The 15,960-nt window shown below is 34.4% G+C and overlaps 1 protein-coding gene across 6 annotated transcripts in view; it reads left to right on the forward strand.

The window, feature by feature from the left end:
• LOC114328397 (uncharacterized) overlaps window positions 1–15,960 on the forward strand; it is a 635,699-nt gene that overhangs the window by 260,096 nt on the left and 359,643 nt on the right. For all 6 annotated transcript variants that reach the window (XR_007698442.1, XM_050652454.1, XM_050652455.1 and 3 more), the window contains exon 5: window positions 10,158–10,592. Coding sequence is in view for 5 of the 6 variants with exons in the window: in XM_050652454.1 (XP_050508411.1) it covers window positions 10,158–10,592 (435 nt within the window). In the remaining variant the exon portion in view is untranslated. The remainder of the gene's footprint in view (window positions 1–10,157; window positions 10,593–15,960) is intronic.

Here is a 15,960-nt window from a genome sequence, read left to right on the forward strand (position 1 = left end):
ATGGCCCATTCTTTACCAAAAACCCTGTATATTTTTGCCTTTATCCCTATTCGAAGTCTGCTTCTTTAAGTACATTTTTTGAAAATTTTTATGATTGGTCATACCAATTCTTATCAAAGGCGTCATATTTACTTACTTGTCACTTGTCACGAAGTCTTTTTTAGCCTTCTTCTTCGTATTCTTAATGTGGCTATCCTATCTGTGACAAACCTTTATCTTGTCTGCATCAGCGCGGAAAAGTTGCACAGATATTGTGTTAAACCAGGTTCTGAGGTTCTTTAACCAGGATTTGATTATGGTCAGTACTAATCTTAAGCGTCGTTTAAACACAACGATAAGTCACAGCAACTAGTTGTGATGACAAGTTGAAACGCTGTTTAGACGCTGCGATTCAATGCGATACCACCTTCAACCCAACTCCAACTTTGATAAGTTGTGCGATGCACCGTTTACACACAATGATAAGTTGCAACAACTCGATTGACCTTGATAAGTTGTTTGATTTATCGCTGTGTTTAAACGACCCTTTAAGTATGATCCGATCTAGCTACATCTCAAATACTCCCAATCTTCTGCACATTTCTTCGTTCAAGGTCCACGATTCAATAGATACCTTAAATTGGTCAATACCACTTTCTCCAAAGACGTCTTGTTTACCTACTTGCCACTATGTATTTTTTATCCTTCTTCTTCTCTTCTTGATGTGCCTATTCGAAACCAATCTTTATTTTGTCTTTAATTCTTTTTTATCCTTCTTCGTATATTTCTTCTCTTTAATGTACCTATCTGTGACCAATCATTGCAGAAAGGAGCGCGGAAAAGCTGCAGAGATCTTGTGTTAAACCAGCTAGAGGTTCTTTAATCAGGATTTGTTGGTGGTCAGTACTAATCTTAATTCTGTGGTGCTAAGGCAAAACCCGATATGTCAAAAAACGTGATTTTGCAGCAGATGACTTTAAAAATTTGTGGTGGTGTTGTAATAGTGGACATATCGGAAACTAATTTTATCATCTACTGGATGCGTTACATGGATGCGTTTAGTCATGTTGGGTTTTGTCATCGCTCAATGTACATATTGGCATTAAAAATGAAAAATCGATAATTTTTGACATATCCTTTTTTTCCTCTTATCCCCTGGTTGTTGGTTCATTCTTCATTTATTATGGTGCCGACTGCCGAGGTAGTTGTACTCTTTATATTGAGGTTGGATTGACATAGAGTGCATCTTCTAGGCTATTGATTATGTCCATTATTATTGATTATTGATTATATCCAAAATAAGAGGGCTACAAGGAACTACACCATTAAAAGGGTTTTATTGTTAATTATAGTCAGTGGACCTCTAAATACGAAAAAACCGTGGAGTGCTACCATTTAAAGGGGTGCGTTTTTGAGAAAGAGGTGAATTAGTCCCTAGGCACTAGGGTTCATTACTCATTACGGTGAGTTCTATGCACTTTGCACTATGAACATCTACAAAAATATTGTTCGAAATTAAATTTACTATCGAAATGTCACCTTCTAAAGTAAAAAATATTTATTTTTACAAAAATGTATTCAAAAGACGAAGCAAAAAACACGAAAGAAAGCGATTTTGTTTTCTGTCCCATAGCTCTTTTCCACGGGGATATAGGTATAGGCAGTGCTTCACAGAAAAAAAACTTCTATTCTTTCTCTTTATGACATTTGGTAGAAGTTACTAGGATTTATAGTTTCCAAAATATGATTTTTCAAATTTCGCTACTCACAGCATTTTTGGGCCATTTTTCCTATTATTGCGCAAACATTGTTCTGTAACTTTTTTCTACGCAGCTCTATTAATATGGTACATTTAGTAAGAGAATTTATGTAGAAGGTTGTATGTTGTATGCGTATTTTTAAGCAAGATATTGTTTTTCAAAGTTTTATAGGTACCTTAACGATTTTTGATATTTTTTACGATTATTTTCTTAATTTCTCATCATCAACTTTTTTTCTTGTACATTTAGGTATGTACATTGCTTAATAAGAAGGAAAGCTTATTTTAATTACTTTAAAACGGTGTTTGGTGATGTTTAAAATGGTGATGTTCTGTCCGATTCTATCTGTTTTGGTTGTTTAATAGTACATATATAATGTATTTATTTTTTTTTCATTGATTAGGGGCCAAATCTTCTTTGCTTCCTCCTCGAACCTGACGAAAGTCATCCTTAAGCTGGTTTATCCCATTAGATCCATATCGATGGATAACATCATTCTGGTGACAACGAACCAAACAATTTTTGTAATACACTAATACAACAATAATTTATATTACTTACTTACTTTTCGTGTCCGGAACACCAACAACTTTAAATTTTGTATTTCCAATGGTTGGCGACATAGATGGCCATCATTTACATTATGATGGATTAAGTGCAAATAGAAGAATAGACAACTGCCAAAAAAACAATATTGAGCAGGAGTTTTAAATGTTTTATTATCATTGTCAAATTTTGTCTTTTATTATTATTACAAGCAGGCCTATTAGAATTCTTGCCGACTAAATTGGCAAGAATTATGGGAAGTCGGCCTGTAATAAATAATGGAAGCATAATAAAAATAATTTGTATAAATTAGTTGCTAACTGTACATACTAATGTTGAACACGTTCTAATGATATTGCAGTCACCTTGTACTGTGGTAATGTGTGTCTTAACCTCGATGGGATTACCAGTTATTAACGCTAAAAAGGCTCACTGATAGCCATTGTATCCAGCAAAGCAATTTCCAACAGTAAAAATACAAGACTATAATTGATCATAAACCCATTCATTTTTTTCTCTTGCGTTTTGTGTAAAATTGATCTACACTACAGCCAACCATTAACGCCGCTTTAAGAGGGATATTTGTATTGTATTTTTATATCTAACAACATAGGACATTATGGACATAGTCCATAATGTCCTAACGTTTATATATTTTCTTTGTTTTACTATCAAAAGCTGTGGGGCCCGAGAATCCTTTTTTTTTTGGCTTTTTTGACTTAGTTCCGATATTTCAGAAACCATAGATTTTAAAATATCTTTCTCTAACAACATTCTGAATTTACATTATGTAGCTTTTTTGCTCACTGAAGAACTGTATCGTAATAAGTAAAATCTCCAACGTTATTTCAGCTCTATTAACCAAATCCTTTTGAGTCTTACGTTTCTCTCTTGCGGCAATATTTCGCAACTTCCCTAATAGATGATATCTTGTATGACGCATGCATTTACGTCTTTGTTTTGAGTAATTGGTTTTTTATGTACCATGGTGCATCATCAGCTATGATGAGTACTGTATACTGTATATAGTATAGTAATACTGGATTTAAGCTGGTTTTGTACAGCAATTCTTTGATTTCAAGAGACTGAATTTGGTCGGGCCACTCTGGCTGATGATCGTCCTATTGATCTTGTCCCTGGAGCATTGCCAGAAACAATTAGTCTCTCCAAATTATCATCACTTCTGTGAATCAAGTAACCGTTTGGTAAATGAAAACGTTTGTCCGATGAGCTGTCCAAGGTATGCGCAGCAATATTTTGACCATCCCAAGATCTACAAAGGGTAACATTTTCTTGACAGTCATACAAGAGTAGTTAACGAAATGGGTTATTGCCCAAACGATAAAGGTTAAACTGTTGAAATCATCGTTACTTAAAAAATGTAATTTTCTTATTTACTTGAATATATTTTTATTTAGACTAAACTTGCGTTTTATTGAGTCTGACGTCTAACACAGTCAGGCTACCCGTTACATCATTGAAGGTTCCACATGGCAAGACATAGTCTCAAAGGCAACATTCTTAGAAAGGCTCCAGTACACACCACTGAGGCAGGTGAAGGGGGCTAGAAATTTCTACCACAAGAAAAGACGCATTAAAACGAGCGACAACCAACCAGAGCGCCGAAAATAATACCTATAAAAACAGAATTCGGGAGTCCAGCAGCATCTAGACTAAAGCCTGGGTTTCCTCGAAAGCGGCACCGACAAACAAGATCTCTATAAATCCCCAGAGAGGATAGAATTAGAGCTGGAAATATCGAACAGAATGGAAGAAGAATGCTCAATTACAAAAAATTGGAAAATAGAAACCTGCAGTGGTACAGCTGGTCAAATATATGGTGATACTTGGCGATTTTGTCCGCTTGCGTGGAGGAATAAGTAGGAACGCATTAGGTGAATTGTGTTTCTTTTGACTGTGCATCGTAAGTGGAGCCTAATATCAATACGATCAAGTATCACCGTATATTTGACAAGACAAGCTGTACGACCATATACAAAAAATGCCAGAGCAGAGGTGGCCGAAAAGAATATTTTATTGTGGCCCATCAGGAAGAAGAAGGAGAGGAGGAAGATCTGCTATGAGATGAATAACGTATATGGAAATGCTATGATAGATAGAGACCTCAGAGAAGGTGATTGACGGAATATAGTGTTGTGTGCTATCGGAATGGGACGTTTCGATGCCGCCGGTTCATCGCCAGTCTATTTCATCGCCGTCATATCTCGCATTTCCTATAATTCCTAACTAATACTAAAAATAACTAATAATTGTAGCTGTCGAAAATTCGGAAATATATCAGATAGCGATTAATTGACTGGCGATGAATCGGCCGGCATCGGCATCGAAACGGCGGCGATGAAACGTCCTAGACCCTGTGCTATGGAGGACAACAACGGCGAACTCACAATAGAAAAAAGCCGAAGAACAAAAAACCATCTTGCTGTAACACGTAAAACCCCTTAATAAAGTCATCTCATTGCACAAAATTCAGAAAATAATAACTTAAAGTTGTAGAATGGAAATAAACCAATGTGAAAAAAATAAAGATCTCAAAAGAGGCTAATTTTGACTATTGAGTGAGTTTTAGCACTAAGTTCACGAAATGTTGAAAGGAACTGGAACGAAAACTTTTCTCGGAGAAGTGAGACTTATGAAAAGTATGTAGCGGAAAGTAGAAGAGAAATTATTAATAATAAAACGTTTACTGTGGCCAAAAAGTTCCTTATCTCTGATAGTCCAAGTAATGAAGCTTAAAATAGGACAAAACCTCGCAATTTTTACAGAATGGATCGATTTGCTTGAAAATTTGAGAATACGTAGTGGATAGTCCAAGGATCAAAATCTATATGATGCCGAAAGGCGCTTTTACCATAGGGGTGGTTGCCACTCCATCTCGGGGGTGGAGATTTTTTATTATATTTTGACCACAAAAGTTGGTAAAAACATTAATTCTAAACAAAAAATGTTCTATATATTTTTTTGATAAAATTAATAGTTTTCGATTTATTTGCTATCGAAAGTGTTAGTTTTATATCGAAAAAATCAATGTTTTTAATAAGTTTTCTGCTAATAACTCCAAAAGTTTTCGTTTTATCAAAACAACTTTACTTAACAAAAATGTACCTTTTAAAAAAATAAACAAAACCGTTTTTTAAATTTTCTTTTAGACCAATAGTAATCGAGCTATACTTTATTATATATTAGCTCTTCTTCGTCAACGGCTAAATATTGTAGTTTCAAAGTCAAAAGACGGATAAACTATGCATTTTTCGAGGATAACTTATTCAACCTAATTTAAAGTATTTAAAAATATCTATCTACAGAAATAAAAAAAAGTCTCTAGCTCAAAAATTAAGTGATTTATAATGAAAAGAGTGTCAGTCCCTATTTTTTTCAGCGAAAAAGTGACCGGAAGCAATCTCCTACTCACCACCCTAATTAAAATTAGTAATTGATCTTATTTTGTTCTTTTTTATTTATGTATTATTAATAGGTTCTAGAATTTTGACTGGCTTAGAATGATTAGTTTTAAAAAAAATGGAGTTAAAAGTGAATAACGAATTTTTGTAGTTTGGAAAAAATGGCCTTTTCTGCAGAATAGAAAGATTAGCATCAGAGATACGAAAAAATGTTTAAATATGAAATTGTAGCTTATTTAATTCACAAGAACCTGGTTTGCAAAAATTTTTTCTACGGCAAAAATTGAGTGAGCCATTGACAATCAAAACTTGTAATAATATGCAAAAACGACCTTTACCAATCCTTTCAAAGTCACCTCTTTTTGCGACTGAGAATTTTAAAAAGATTTAATATTAATAGTCTTATAGATCTTGCAAAAACTTACAAAATTCTTTTTAACAAACTTTCTAAGATCAAAAATAAAAAAGTTACAGTTAAAAAGTCAATATATTTTTTTGAAAAAAAAAAAGGAGAAATCCAATTGGAAGCCTAATAATGCAAGTTGGCGGTGTTTTTAGTCATTGGCCTTATTTATTCTTCTTTATTTAGGGTCATGTGTTCAACAATGAACTACTCAAAATTTAAATATGTCTAGATCAGCCCGCTTTTAACCTAGAAGCACGAAATTGTACGAGTATAAGAAACACATATTAGTAATATATTACACATAATTTGGTTATCAATAAAGATTAATGTTTTTGAGTTATTATTGTTTTTGTCCTTTAAGTGTCGTTGGTTCATTGTGTCCCACGGGTGGTACACAATGAACTAGTGCTGCGTACACAGTGAACCAAACTACTTTATGTTAAACACACCTAATAAAAATTAGGTTTACAGAAACTACAGTAAGATTTCAAAGTTTTATTGTTTAAAAGCAAAATAATAGGTGAAAAGAACAATAAAATTGAAGATAGATATAATTCCTATCTGATATTTAATAAAGAAAAAGACACTGTAAACGCAAAATAAGATTGTTGTCGTTTTGTGCTGCCACAAAGTTTTGGTCTCGGCAAAATATATTTCAAATCTTTCTTGTTGACGGAAGCTACATCAGGAACATTGGGCATAACAAACTGCTCACTATATTTATCCTTAAGTCTTAAAAATGATATGCGATATTCCCCATCTTGTTCTATCTGTAATATTTTCCCCACATAATATACTATTGACCTTGGTGGATGAAATTCTACCAGAACATAATCTTCTACGTTAGGGTTAAAACCTTGTGTACTAAACAAATTTGGATTTAAAACTGGAAGATCTTGTTCATCCTCTCCACTATCACTGTCACTCTCAAGGGAAATATCTATTTCATCCTCATCTGAATCTGTATTATCGTCATTAACAAATTGCACTCTCTTCTTAGCTTGCCTATTTTCATTTATTTGCTTCTTTCTTTTAGCTTCCAACCTTTCTTCTTCAATAATGTTTTTTTCCGGTGTATCTGTGGCAATAATACTTTTTTTACTTTTTCTGCTCTTTCTATTATTTTGACGAGGTTGGGCTTTCAATGCAGGCATAAATTGTTGTGGTGGAATAAATGATGGTCCCGCTCGACTTTCTGTATGTTCGGGGTTTTCTGATTGAATGTTATTAATTGCAGAACTGTCATTTTCATTTGGCACAGTGATTTCATCGGTATGTTCACCTTCTTGAAGGTCTCTTGTATTATTAGAACTTTCATCATTTGGGCATGGTCTGTTTGTTATCTCACTTGGCAAAAAATCGTCATCTGTAAAGATATCCCGATCAAACGGATATATACCGCATTTTTTAAAGGCATTGGCTATATTTGTAGGAGTCATGGAACGACTGTGTGCTATTCCAATACATTCAGCTAAGTGATAAATAGATATCGGCCTACCAGGATTTCTTAGAAGCCACGACTCTATGGCACTGTTATAATACGTCTTGAATGGCGCATATAAACCAACATCAAGTGGCTGTAATTTAGCCGATGTGTGTAGATGCAAAGTTACAATATTAACACCTGCAGCTTTTGCCAAATCTAAGGCTTCGATGGATAAATGAGATTCATGATTATCGAATATTAGAATTGATGGATTATCAGGAGAGCTTCTGCTATGTTTAATGAAATGTTTCATTACCTCTACAAATAACTCCGAATTCATCCATCCTGTCATCGTAGCAAGGCCAAAAGAGCCAGTGGGGGCGCCTTTTAACATGAAATCCTTATAATTTTTCCGCGGAAAAATTATTGCTGGAGGTAAAGCATAACCACCGGCACATATAAAACAGCACGTTGTTACTAGTGTCCCTTTCTCACCGCTGGTGACTTTACCCAAACACTTTTTCCCTTTTGGGGCCAATATTTTCTGAGTTTTTTGCACCGTTGTGGTTGCAGTTTCATCCAAGTTGTAAATTCTGGTACCGTCAGAAAATGCAGCATTCCGATTTATTACAGCATATAAGTTATCAAAAAAGCGATTAACATTATCTCTGTTAAATGATGTCGCACGTGCCAGGCTACACGGCTCTGGTTTTCTCAGAGACAGATCTGTATGCCTATTCCTAAAACTTCGGAGCCATTCCCTGCCAGCCATTTCTGCATTCTTCCATGAATCAGGAATTTTGATATTATTCCTTTGAGCCATTTGATAAGCAACCTTTCTACATTCAACAGATGTCAATCCATAAAACATAAGTGCACAAGTTTTCAAGTAGGTCTTAAGAGCATCTTCTTGTTCACTTGTGAAAATCATGTTCGTCTCGTAGTTAGGAACAAATCTTATGTTTTCGTTTGGAGCACACTTTCTTTTTTCAACGTATCGCCTTAATGTAGGATATGCTAAATTACTTTCTACTGCTGCTTTTCGAATACTCATACCCCTGGTTACTAAGTCCAATGCTGCCCTCATTTGATCAACAGTATGTGCGCCTTTCTTTCTTTCTACTTTCTTAACGCGACCCATCCTGAAAATAAAAATAAATCTAGAAAATTGGAAGGGTACACAGTGAACCATGGTTCATTGTGTCCCAACATAGTTTGGTTCATTGTGTACGTACCGCACCTTGTAACAATCAAAAACCAGTAATTAATTATCTACAACTGTGTATTTTAGAGTTACATACCTAAACACTAACTAATGTATCAATGTACCGTACCACAGAAAATAAATTAAAATAACTCACGCATGTAAGAAATAAAAGCGAAAATGTTTACCTTCAAAATTTTACTCGATGGGTTCAAATTCATATAATCCGTTATAACACGTGCACGTTTCGTGGTAGCAAAACAACAACTGGGATTTAGCTCTACTCTAGCTCTAGTAAGGTTATCTAGTACGTTCGTACAGTGGTGCCGGCGTTTTTCTAAAATGCGTATTACTAACGAAAGATTGATTGGTTCATTGTGTACGTGTGGTTCATTGTTGAACACATGACCCTATATATTTTAACAGATTCTAGAAGTTTGACTGGCTTAGAATGATTAGTTTTTAAAAAAACTGTAGATAAAAGCGAATAACGAATTTTTGTAGTTTGGTAAAAATGCCATTTTCTTCAGAATAGAAAGATTAGCATCAGAGATACGAAAAAATGTTTAAATATGAAATTGTAGGTTATTTAATTCCCAAGAATTTGATTTAAAAAAATTTTCTACGGCAAAAATTGAGTGAATCGTAAATAAGTACAGTCGAACCCGCCTATTGGAATAGCCTTCGTGCCAATCAAAAGTATTTCTATAACCGGGATATTCTAATAACCGATCATTGGTCGCTAGTAGAAACGTTTCGGGACCTCAAATTTCTATTCCTTAAACCGGGATATTCCTTTAAGAGGTATTCTAATAAGCGGGTTTGACTGTATATCGAAAAACATTGATTTTTTCAATATAAAACTAACACTTTCAATAGCAAATAAATCGAAAACTATTAATTTTATCAAAAAAATGTATAGAACATTTTTTGCTCAGAATGAATGTTTTGATCAACTTTTGCGAGCAAAATGTAATAAAAAATTTCCACCCCCGAGATGAGGTGGCAACCACCCCCATGGTAAAAGCGCCTTTCGGCATCATATAGATTTGGATCCCTAGACTATCCACGACTTATTCTCAAATTTTCAAGCAAATCGATCCATTCTGTAAAAATTGCGAGGTGAAAATTCCGAGATCTTCGGTTCCTGGACTATGAGACTAATAAAATTACATTAATAAATAAACCAATAATAATTACAAATATAATTTTTGCAGTAATTATCTATAAAGCTGGTTCTAAAAATCTTTGTTGAAAATGGGAGTATGAATATTATAGATACATTTTATGTATATTTCAATAACATAAACATTTTTATATCTGACAGAATCACTCTGTAAGTACGCCTCCCCGCATTCCAATGCAAAATAGTAAACAAACGCACAATTGTTTTCATTCTGTCTCTTTTTTGCAGGCAGCCAACTGATAAAGAAGGACAAGGACGGCACGGTGGTCAAAGCCTACATAGACCGCGATGGTATTCAATACAAACACACGCACTTGGACATCGGCATGGGCTTTGGTCACAACACTCAAACTGCAACAGCTGCTCAGCCCCACTATGTCGAAAAACCATTCGAAACGAGCTTCAGCGGCGCAGGACAGCATAAGAGCGCTTTCAAATCGGTCTCGGCTTCTTCAGTCAACAACATGGAAGCGCGCGATATACACCGCGAAGTAGCCCATGCGCAGAAAGATGCGAAACAATCGAAAGCGTCGGGCAAGCTCGGCGGGTTTTTCTCGAGATTGGCGAGTTTCCGGTTCAGCTTGAGGAAAGGGGCGGAAGAAAAGGCGAAATTGAAGAAGAAGAAAAATGAGACTGCCTTGACAGGCGCGGGACATGTGCCAGGTGAGTCTCTAATGGCAACAAACGGCTGTCAAATCATGTGGGCTAATAAATTTGCAATCTATTGTGGGCGATTGCATTTTCTAGTTTTGTTTACTTTTTCTATTGAAAAGAATGGGCAATAAACTTGGTTGTAACTATTAATACCATTAAAATGTTTTGATACATTTGGATTATTTTTAAATTCATTTATTTTTGAAATATGTACACGTACAGTCGGAAAAATGAAAGAATACCCATGAACGAACATATAAAATACGCTTTATTTTCCTGTCACCGTGTCACAAAGAAAATTGTCTAGTGCAGGTACATGAAACAATAATTATTACATGTACTTGCACTGGCCAATTTTTTGTGTGACACGGTGCCAGGAAAATACAGCCTGTTTTATATGTTAATTCATGGGTATTCTTTCATTTTTCCGACTGTAGTAGAATTAGCTAACTGCAAGTTTTAATTTTTTGGCATTAAAATCAAAACTAACGTTATTATTAGTTCATTATTCAATAAACTTGCATTTGAATACATATTTTTGTCGTAGACGTGCTCTGTTGCTTTTTATGAACTGGATGATATTCAGTACTTAGCGACTCATGATTCAAAATATTGTATGTATGTACGCAGAATCACTTCCTGTATTATATTTCTTGTATTTATTAATTTCATTTTTGTGTTCTTTTGGAGTCTTTTCTACTTTTTCTCCGTATAGATAATTCAAGATAAGGTAGATCTTATTGAGATAGATAAGACAGATCTAATACAGATAGATAGTAAATTTTGATTTGCTCTTTTTCATTCGTACCACTAAATTTTGGTCTTTTACCTGGTGGAATTCAGTGTGATGTCTATTTTTCTTAGTGTTGTCTTCCTATACTCTCATAGTCTGCTATTTGTTACTGTCTTTATCTTCTAATTTTCCATCAATTCGTGTCATCATAATGGGCTGAACAATCCTGTGTGGATCTTAGCCTGCTCGGAAAGAAATCTCCACTCCCGTGTATTCCAACTTTCCTGCATCTTCTGACACCCTTAGCATCTTAAGGTCTTCTTCCACATCATCAATCCATCTTCTATGTGACAGTCCTGTACTTTTTCTGCCCTCCGGGTTTGAGAATGTCAATCTCTTCTTGTAGTCATTATCAATTTGTCCAGTCCATAGGGCCTCTGCACTTTAATAACTTTCATAATTTGTGGATCTGTGTATAGATGGTATAATTCAAAGTCGAAGTTATATATTCGATGTCAAAGGCACCAAGTCAGTGGCGACGCGTGACTTTTTCTAAAGTATTACCAAAACCAGATGTAAAAAAATCTTACGGCTAAAGACTAAAAATTTGGGTTTGCTGGAGTTTATTTTAATATCCGTTTCCTCACTTATGCCATGAAAATAAAATGAGCCCAACATTCTCATAGGGAAACTGGTAGAAGAAGGTTGTTTGAGCTTAAATTTAGACACATGTCATGGTGAATTCAAAAATCAAATTTTTTACTTGTTTTTAAGCCTTCTTCTTCTTCTTAGCCTTCTTGTATCGTTCATTTATGGACATCGGACTTTCCCAATTCCTTCTATCGATCTCTACCCTGAGCAAAATATTTCCAATTTGTTCCAGCTATTGCTTTTATGTCATCTACCCATCTCATCTGTGGTCTTCATCTTGGTCGTTTATTTTCTTAAGGTCTCCAATGTTGTATTGTTGCGTTCCAACGTTGGTCTTTTTGTCTAGCAGTGTGGCCTGCGAAGTTCCATTTAAGTTTGGCAACTTTTGTTGTTATGTCCTCGACTTTTGTTTTTGATCTTACCAGTCGTTCTTTTTATCTGATTTTTCATTGCCTTTCTGTTGTGGCTAGTTAATTCATATTGCCCTTGGTTAGGGTCCATATTTGTCTATGTAAATTTTCGCTTTTTTCGTCTATAACCAAAAAGTTAAGCATTTTAAACAATTTTGAGAGTAAGAAACTCATAAATCGTCTAAAAATTTCAATGTGGCGTTCGCTGAATACCTATGTCTATCCTTATTGGTTGCTTAGAAAATTGCAAAATAAATCATAAATTTTGAGTTTTTATAAATATTCATAACTTATAAAAATTAACTTAGAACCTTCTTATTACACGAATTGCTGAGACTTCTGGTGCTTAAATTATATTTTAAATTTCAAAGCAATTGGTCAAATAGTTTAAAAGTTATTTAATTTGTTTATCCCAAATTCATTTTTTTTTGCAACACTATAAGTCAGAAAATTATGAGGTTACAGTAAGACTTCTGACAGTTTATGGAAGAAGAAAATTTATACTATTGACTTAATTAAAGAAAAAATGACAAAAAGTAATTTTAAACAGTGTAAAATTATTTTGCAAAAACACATCGATTTTTTGCTTACTTATAAACAATTAGAATAACTTTTTAACCGTTACCCGTAGAAAAATTATTTTTTCATATTTGGAAAGACTGAATTTTTATACACATTTAGAAAGAAAAACAATTGTCCTAGAACAATTAGGGACGAAGTTAGCCACCCTTTTTTTAATTCACATGTTTTTGCAAAATAATTTTGCAGTATTTAGAATTATTTTTTGTCATTTTTTTTAAATAAATTAATGCTATAAATCTTCTTTCATAAACTATCCAAAGTATTAGTGTAACTTCATCATTTTCTGACTTGTCGCGTTGCAAAAAAAATTAATTTGGGATAAACAAATTAAATACCTTTTTTCTACAACCGTGTTAAAAATACAATTTTTAGCACTCCATAAGAGCGTTAAAAATGCTACTTTGAGGCACTAGACTAGTGCTTTAAAATATTTTTAAGGCACTGCAGTTCGTATTGATCGTATAGGCAATTTTGATGTAATGTCAAAATAATATAAAAATGGAATGTCAGTCAAGTTCAAGTAAAAGTTTTTGTAGATATTGTCCTGTAATTACGTTTGTAGAAAAAATATTGTATGATATGCGTGTTAAAAAGTACATTTTTAAGGCACTCATGTGAATTGTAGAACTCGCTATCGCTCATTCTGCAAACTTTCACATGCGTGCCTTAAACGTGTACTTTTAACACTTATATCATAAATAACTATTAAACTATTTGACCAATTGCTTTGAAATTTAGGGTATGATTTAAGCACCAGAAGTCTCAGCATTCAGTTAACGTTCTAAGTTAATTTTTACATAAGTTATGAATATTTATAAAAACTCAAAATTTATTATTTATTTTGCAATTTTCTAAGCAACCAATAAGGATAGACATATTCAGTGAACGTCATATTGAAGGTTTTTTATACGATTTATGAGTTTCTCACTCTCAAATTTGTTTAAAATACTTAACTTTTTGGTTATAGACGAAAAAAGCGAAAATTTGCCGTTTTTTGATCTTCATTTGTTTATATGTATATCATCAAAATCGGCTGCAGGAACATATAGGTTATTAATATAGATGTCCATACTACTCAAAAAATTTGGTTTCGGCCTGAAGGGGGTTATGTCACCAACAGGATATTTTTTTCCTTATTTCTCTGAACTAATGATACCCATATCATATAGTGCGTGGCCCGCATGTTTAATTTTATATAATCCTCCCGTATTTAAATCTGGAACATTCGCAGCATGTTGCAGGAGGTAAATAACAAATGAGTGCCAAAAACATTTACCTCAAAATCACTTTTGATGTCGATTTTATTCATTTTAAATAGGTCGCTGAAATAACAACTAGAAAAAGTTTTAAATGTAGGTCAAGAATATGTAGAAAAACATTTGATTTACATGCTCTCAATGTTTATTTTATTGGTATTTTAAAAATCCCGACATCACAGTGTGCTTGTATACAAATGATTACATTTTATCTTCTTTTTACTTACCATGTGTCTGTCGACGACTCAACATGTAGTCCAGGGCATTTAGCACTAGAAACACCTTGTTGACTTGAAACTTTTTGCATTGTGTTCAGGATCTTCTTCCTCTAGTGTCGACTCCACTAATGAAGGTTGGCTATAACCATTGCAAATTCGTCTCTATCTTCTTCTTCTTCTTGTAGTGACTATCCGTTTCGGATGTTGGCGACCATCATGGCAATCTGTATATTGCACATTGCTGCTCTAAAAATATTTGTGGTTATTGTGTTGAATCACGTACGTAGATTTTTCAGCCAGGAACTCCTTCGCCTTCCTGGTCCTCGCTTTCCTTCCACTTTTCCTTGCAAGATTAGTTGCAGCAGTCCATATCTTTCACTGTTCCTTATGATGTGACCGAGGTATTCGATTTTGGCTGTTTTTATTGTGATTAACAGCTCTTTTTCTTTTTGAATTCTCAGCAAAACACCCTGATTAGTAATGTGGTCGGTATAAGATATCTTCAGAATTCGACGATAAAGCCACGTTTCAAACGCCTCAATTTTCTTTCAGGTGGCGTCTGTGAGAGTCCACGACTCAACTCCGTACAACAGTATAGGAAAGATCCTGATTTTTATGGGTATCGACAAGTCATGACATTTGAATAACTTTGCCATTTTTTGAAATGCAGATCTTGCTTTCTCTATCCTACATTTGATTTCCATGGAATGGTCCCAATTTTCATTGACGTTCGTACCAAGGTAGGTGTATGTTTTTACTCTTTCTATTTGTTGACCGTTCACACTGATTCGTCCAAATTGCTGTTCCTTCTTAGAGATCATCATACATTTTGTTGTCTTAGTATTTAGCGAAAGACCGTATCTCTGACTATCTTCTGCGATTCTGTTCATTAACTCTTGAAGGGTTTCAGCACTGTCAGCGAATACCACTGTGTCGTCTGCGTATCTTATGTTATTGATACATACATTCTCCGTTAATTCGAATTCCGGCTTCAACATCGTCCACTGCTTCTTGAAACATTTCCTCAGAGTAGATGTTAAACAGCAGTGGTGACGGACCCCACGTTTGATTTTGATATCATCGGATTCTCCTGCCTCTGTCCGGATAGATGATGTTTGAGTCCAGTACGGATTGCTGATAATCCTTAAATCACAGGTGTTTATTCCAATATTGTTTAGTATCTTCATCAGCTTGTCGTACTTTACAGTATCGAACGCTTTATGGTAATCAATAAAACATGCATAAATATCGCAATTTACGTCTCTACATCGTTGAAATAGCACTTTTATACTAAATAGAGCCTCTCTTGTACCCACTGCATTTCGAAAACCAAACTGTACGGCTGATTTTTTCTTCGCACAGTCTATATATCCTTTGATGTATAATTTTTAGAAACAATTTTAAAATATGGCTCATTAAGCTGATGGTTCGGAAATCACGGCAGGATACGGATTTTGTTTTCTTTGGTAAAGCAATAAACGTTGACTTCAGCCATGTTATTGGTATTACTCCGCTTAAATATATTTC

The sequence above is a fragment of the Diabrotica virgifera genome, chromosome 5 (genome assembly GCF_917563875.1).
Source record: "Diabrotica virgifera virgifera chromosome 5, PGI_DIABVI_V3a".
Taxonomy (NCBI): domain Eukaryota; kingdom Metazoa; phylum Arthropoda; class Insecta; order Coleoptera; family Chrysomelidae; genus Diabrotica; species Diabrotica virgifera.